The sequence below is a fragment of the Pelodiscus sinensis genome, chromosome 29, assembly GCF_052426305.1.
Source record: "Pelodiscus sinensis isolate ZL-2025 chromosome 29, ASM5242630v1, whole genome shotgun sequence".
Lineage (NCBI taxonomy): Eukaryota > Metazoa > Chordata > Testudines > Trionychidae > Pelodiscus > Pelodiscus sinensis.
In genome coordinates this window covers 15,053,740-15,059,739 of record NC_143080.1, presented here as the reverse complement: position 1 = coordinate 15,059,739, position 6,000 = coordinate 15,053,740, and the positions used below count along the sequence as shown (strand labels likewise).

Here is a 6,000-nt window from a genome sequence, read left to right as displayed (position 1 = left end):
GCTCTGCATGCAGCTCTCTTGCCTAGTGTGTTCCACGTGACGTCACGGGAACGAAGGGACCAGACCACGGCCGTGGCCATGCCCAGCATTGGTGGAGAGGGATGAGGTCATTGCAAGATAGCATGCTGATTGGGTGGAGTTTTGTAGAAGTAAAAAGTGGGGAGAGAGGCAGGGGGGGGGGGGGGGAGAGGTTGGAACTGGTGGAGCCTGAGGGGGGAGAGGCCACCGCCTACTAGCCAGTAACAGTCCGTGGTGATTGCTGCTAACCCCCCGCCTGCCCTCTTCTGACCACATGCTTGGTCAGTGGGGCCCGTCTATATGTTAATTCTCTGGCTGCCCCAGACTGGCTGCGCCCACAGGTGGATTCAGTGGAGTTGCTCTGGAATCGCTCCCCTTGTAGGCCCTGCCCCTCTGGGAAAGCCATCTTTTGGGAGGAGGCCACCTTAGAGGGCAGCACAGCCGCGGTCCTTGCCCACACCGGGACGTTCTGCATCAGGGCCCTGCCCTGAGCCCCAGACTTTGCCTTCAGCTGAATTACGGGCAAGTGACGCGAGCCAGACTCTGGATCCCGGGGTGCAAAGCAGCTGCTCCCCCGCCCCCAGGTACCGCCGAGGCCAGGCCAGTCCCTTGGCTGGGCACCCTCTGGCCCAGGAGCTGCTGGCTCCAGCCAGTCCTGGGGCCCTTTCCCGTGTCTCCACCTGGGCCTAGATGGGAGGAGCTGGGCTGGGGCATCTTGATGCCCTGGGTGGGTAACTAACCAGCCAGCCAACTAGCCAGCTAACCAGCCAGCGAACCACGCTCCTCCAGCAGCGGCAGGACCCGGCTCCAGGACCCCGCAGGACAAAGCCGAGCGCGGCCGGAGCATCCCGCACCCCCCCGCCGCGCGGCTCGGCTCGGCTCGGCTCGGCTCGGCCCGGGCGGGGCGGGGCCGCGGCGGGGGCGGGCCCGGGGCGGGCGCCGCGCGTGGCTGCTCCAGCTGCAGCCTCCGCCGCCGCGACAGCGAGCGCAGCAGCCGCCGGACGGAGCCTCCCGCGGGCCGACCCCGCTGCTGCCGGGCGGGCGCTGCCGCAGGGCGGGTCCGGCCCCCGCTCGCCCCGGCCGGGCCGCGAGGCGGCGCAGGAACCGGCCCGGCCCGGGAGCGCAGCGGAGCCGCCACCTGCGCCTCGGATGCGGCCGGAGGAGCCGCCGCTGCTGCAGGGTCGCGCAGTGCGGAGCTGAGCGCAGCGCCCCGCGCACCGGCCCCGGGTAGGAGCGGGAGCCGCGGGGGGAGCAGGTGCGGGCGCTCGGCGCGGAGGGGGGTTAAGGGGGCGCTTGGCGGAGCGGCTGGGGGGACCGGGCTACGGGCGGGGGAGGGGAGTGGGGGGGGGGGGGGGAAGGGGGGCTGGGGGAACGGGGTGCTGGGGGGGAACCGGCTACGGGCGGGGGAGGGGAGTGTGGGGGGGGGAACCGGGCTGCAGGAAGGGGGTGCTGGGGGGAACCGGCTACGGGCGGGGGGAGGGGAGTGCTGGGGGGGGAACCGGGCTGCAGGAAGGGGGTGCTGGGGGGGGAAGCGGGCTGCAGGAAGGGGGTGCTGGGGGGGGGAAGCGGGCTGCAGGAAGGGGGTGCTGGGGGGGAAGCGGGCGGCGGGGTGCTGGGGGGAACCGGCTACGGGCGGGGGGAGGGGGGCTGGGGGGGGAAGCGGGCTGCAGGAAGGGGGTGCTGGGGGGGGAAGCGGGCTGCAGGAAGGGAGTGCTGGGGGGAAGCGGGCTGCAGGAAGGGGGTGCTGGGGGGGAAGCGGGCGGCGGGGTGCTGGGGGGGGAAGGGGGCAGGAAGGGGGGGGGGGGGAAGCGGGCTGCAGGAAGGGAGTGCTGGGGGGAAGCGGGCGGCGGGGTGCTGGGGGGGGAAGCGGGCTGCAGGAAGGGGGTGCTGGGGGGGAAGCGGGCGGCGGGGTGCTGGGGGGAAGCGGGCTGCGGGCAGGGGCAGGGGACGGGGCAGAGGGTGCTCTGCACGGGGGTGGCTGCCCCCAGGGACCCATGGCATCCTTGTGTCCCTGCTGCAGGGCCGGAGGCGGCGGGCGCCCCGCAGCACCATGGGCACGGTGCTGTCGCTCTCCCCCAGCTATCGCAAGGCGCCGCTGTGTGAGGATGGGGCGGCTGGCGTGGGGCCCCCCGGCAAGGGCGCCCGGGAGCGCAGCCTGCGGCGCCACCCGCTGCTGGCGGCGCTGCCCTGGAAGCGCATCGCGGCCGTCTCGGCCAAGAAGAAGCACTCCAAGAAGGTGCAGCCCGGCTACCACAGCAGCGTCGCCCACCTCAACAGCGAGAACCTGAAGAAGTCTCTGTCCTGCGCCAACCTCGCCACCTTCGCGCAGCCCCCGGCCCCACCCAGCGCCCCCGCCCCGCCCCCGCTCTCGGGCTCCAAGGCGGCCGCCCCCGGCACTCCCAAGCGGGTCATCGTGCAGGCCTCCACCAGCGAGCTGCTGCGCTGCCTGGGCGAGTTCCTGTGCCGCCGCTGCTACCGCCTCAAGCACCTGTCGCCCACCGAGCCGGTGCTGTGGCTGCGCAGCGTGGACCGGTCGCTGCTGCTGCAGGGCTGGCAGGACCAGGGCTTCATCACCCCGGCCAACGTGGTCTTCCTCTACATGCTGTGCAGGGACGTCATCTCGGCCGAGGTGGCCAGCGACCACGACCTGCAGGCCGGCCTGCTCACCTGCCTGTACCTCTCCTACTCCTACATGGGCAACGAGATCTCCTACCCGCTCAAGCCCTTCCTGGTGGAGAGCTGCAAGGAGGCCTTCTGGGACCGCTGCCTCTCCATCATCAACCTCATGAGCCCCAAGATGCTGCAGATCAACGCCGACCCGCACTACTTCACCCAGGTCTTTGCCGACCTGAAGAACGAGTGTGGCCCCGAGGAGAAGAGCCGGCTCCTCATTGGGCTGGACCGGTGAGCACCCCCCGCCGCTGGGACCGGGGCCCCGGCATGGGGCTTTGATTTGTCAGACGCAGGCGGAGGTTGGGTGGACCTTGGAAGGGGCAGTGGAGTCTCAGCTGGCAGCACTGACCTTGGAACTCCCCCAGCAGCGCTGCAGCCTTGGGTGGGTTTGACGCTCTTGTTTTTGCCAGTCTCTGTTTGGTTTCTGTAACTGCCTGGAGATGCATCGCTCCCGCCGCTCCCTGGGCCTGGCCGTCCCTTTGCCCAGACAGTACCTGCCCAGGGGGTTGTCCACGCCAAAGGCTTTGTGCTTGGGAGCAGGCGGCTTCAAGAAACAACTTGAAGGAAACGCTGGGGTTTGCCTTCTCAAAGGACCGGGCCTGGAAATGGGATAATCCAGTGGAGCCCTGAGCATATGGCGTTTCCCGGGGGGGCCAGTGCTGCACAAAACTAAGAAAATGAACCTTCAAACCAATCAGTCTGGACTCCAAACTGGCCGTTTTGCATGTAGCCCGCAGGAGCTGGGCGGTGCGTGGAGGAGAGGTGCACACGCCTTCGTCCCTGCATCGGTGGCTTGCCCGGCTCCTCAAAACGCCCAGATTCAGGGTGTCCTGCCTTTGGGCTGGCCAACCAGCTCCTTCAGGCATGGAAATCTCCTGCACATTTGTGGGCCAAGGCGAATCTGGAAAGCGGCCTCACCAGCCAGAGCACCCAGGAGGTGAGCTGGGCAGGTGGGGACTGGTGTGAGACTGCATCTGTGGGTGCTTGGCCATTGCTTTGTGACGGCAGTAACGGGCCATCTGCAGCCACTCTGATGGGGTCACAGTGCCGTGGATACTAGCCCAGTGGTAGGTTCTCGGCTGCAGCCTGTAGCCATGTGCTTGCACCGCAGGGTTTCATGGCAACACCAGTTGGTTTCCCCAGTCTGCCTGCTCAGTCCGTGGGATGGGGCCTACTGCAGCGCTGGCATGGCCAAGCTCCGGTGTTAGCGGGCGCCTGCAGCATGTTTATTGAAACCGGGGGGAGAAAGAGGGTGTTAAAATGTCAGAAAGGAAAAATCTCATCCCCAGGTGAGCACAGGAGACTCTAGTGCATTTCTCTACCGTGGCACCCTGCTGATTTGAGTTTGAGTCATTTAAAAGACCGAAGTCCCTGGCTCTAGATGCAAACACTGAAAAGCGAATTCACTTCTGGGTTGACGTATCCTCTGGCTTTGTAGCTTGTCTAGTGCCACATGTTGAGGAAAACCAAGACTAGTGTTTCACTGCATGTAATATGGCTGCAGATACAGACTGGTTAGAAGTCTCTAGGGCTGCTTCAAATCCAGCACTAGGTTTAAAGATGCTGGCATCCTGGTAGCAGGGAGGGGACGGGGGTGGACGACTTTGTATTTAACGAGATTAGAACAGATTGTGCTTGCGTCTCAAATTAGCAGCAAGCACATTTTGAACTGTAGAGGAACAGAAAGCTGTGAAACGAAAGGTCTGGACTTGAGACGAGCTGGTCTTGCAACAGTGAAGGCTGCTGGACTTGCAAATGGAAGGGAGAGCCTGTATTGCCTCTACTGCTAGGCCCAAATCTGAGCCATTCATCCACCACAAGCTACTGCTTCTTCAGACACGGAGCTGGACAGAAAAGAAATCCGCAGCCCCTTGCTTAGTGCCAGGTGGGAGGGGAAAGGGAGGAGAAATACAGTCTCTTGCTCTTGGTCCATATTGGTCTCTGCTCCTTCCACGCAGAGTTGCTGTTCTAAATGGATGGTGTCACTGTGGCAATGTGACGTCACCTTGTTCCTAAGGGGGGCGGAATGCCAGGCCCTGTGTGTCTCTTGAGGCATGGACTGACTGAATTCCAGCTTTGTGTCTGGGAAAGATTCCCCTCCCCCTTATTTATTTTGAAAAAGGAGATTCCAGTTTCCTGAGTGTTCTGGAGTAAGGGAAATAAATGCTACTGTATCATGACATCAGTGTGAAACGTATTGTTCCCATTGTGCACTGATCATAAGTATTGTGTTAAGGATCAACCGATATACTTGAGTGTGCAAGCAATGAAAGAAATTTACATGCTGCTATAAGGAAAATGTCTAGAACAAAAAAAACTAACCTACAAAACCCCCTTCTTTATTCTTTCATCATTGCTTTGACAGTGATATTGTGCATGCGAACAGAAGCATTGTGTGTCTTCAGCAAACTGAAACAATCTTACAACTGATGACTGTAAAAATTACACCCATTCACAAAAACAAACACAAAAACAGTTCAATATTTGAGTTGGCATTTTCTCCTCAGAGCTGGGGATTGATAGATTCTTCTTACTGTGCACAGTTCTTAGTTTAGTTCTGTTCCAACCATTGTTAAAATTGCAAATGAAAAGAAGAAAATAATGTGCCATTTTTTTCACTTGAAATTCTTCATAGATGTACATTTGAAACGCCTGATTATACATGTATCTGTATGTTGGTTTTTTTTAGTGCAATCTCTTCTGTAGATCTTTGACCAAACTGGTGGGTATAGTTCCTTATTAATTTATACTTGTCTCATTTTGTATGTATGTGTACAGTGTGTTGGTAAGTATGTGTGGTTTCTAATCTGACAGACGGTCATGAAGCTCAGTGTGCCTGTAATTTAGCCCCTCCCCTTATTTTTATTTATTTTTGTACTGTGCTGATGAAATAAAACGCACTGACCATCCATTACATGGAAGCCTTTTGTAGCAGAGTGGTTTATGCAGCAGCCGTGTGGGAGACACCTTTCCTAAATGATTCATGCCTTTGAAAAATAATTGGATTTGCTTTAACGAGGGAGGGCTTAACGTGGTGGCCATGCTGGAGTCTTAATCGTGTTAAAGTCACAGGGGTTGCGGCGGTGCTGCCGTGAGGCGAGGAGACGGAGAACTCGCTCGTCTGAAGGGAATTAGCCTGAGGCGAGAGATGGCCTCCTGAGTCGGCCTAGCAGGAGCCAGGCAAGGATGCGCCTTGCTGCTTCATGCGCATCTGGGGCTAAGCCAGGCTGCAGCCTGTACAGCAAGTCTGGCCTGCACGTCTGGCTGTCCCCCTGCAAGTGCGCTAGGGCCTCTGGGCTCGTCACCCCG

The 6,000-nt window shown here is 60.7% G+C and overlaps 1 protein-coding gene across 2 annotated transcripts; it reads left to right on the top strand.

The window, feature by feature from the left end:
* The first annotated feature begins 977 nt into the window (after positions 1-977).
* Positions 978-5,612, top strand: CDK5R1 (cyclin dependent kinase 5 regulatory subunit 1). 2 transcript variants are annotated; one of them, XM_075911439.2, is made up of 2 exons: positions 978-1,273; positions 2,039-5,612. In XM_075911439.2, exon 2 carries the CDS (start codon positions 2,069-2,071, stop codon positions 2,924-2,926), a length of 858 nt encoding a protein of 285 aa, XP_075767554.1. In that variant the 5' UTR covers positions 978-1,273; positions 2,039-2,068; the 3' UTR covers positions 2,927-5,612. The 2 variants fall into 2 exon arrangements, with proteins under 2 accessions (XP_075767554.1, XP_075767553.1); XM_075911438.2 differs by having other exon boundaries at positions 979-1,245.
* Positions 5,613-6,000: the final 388 nt, after the last annotated feature.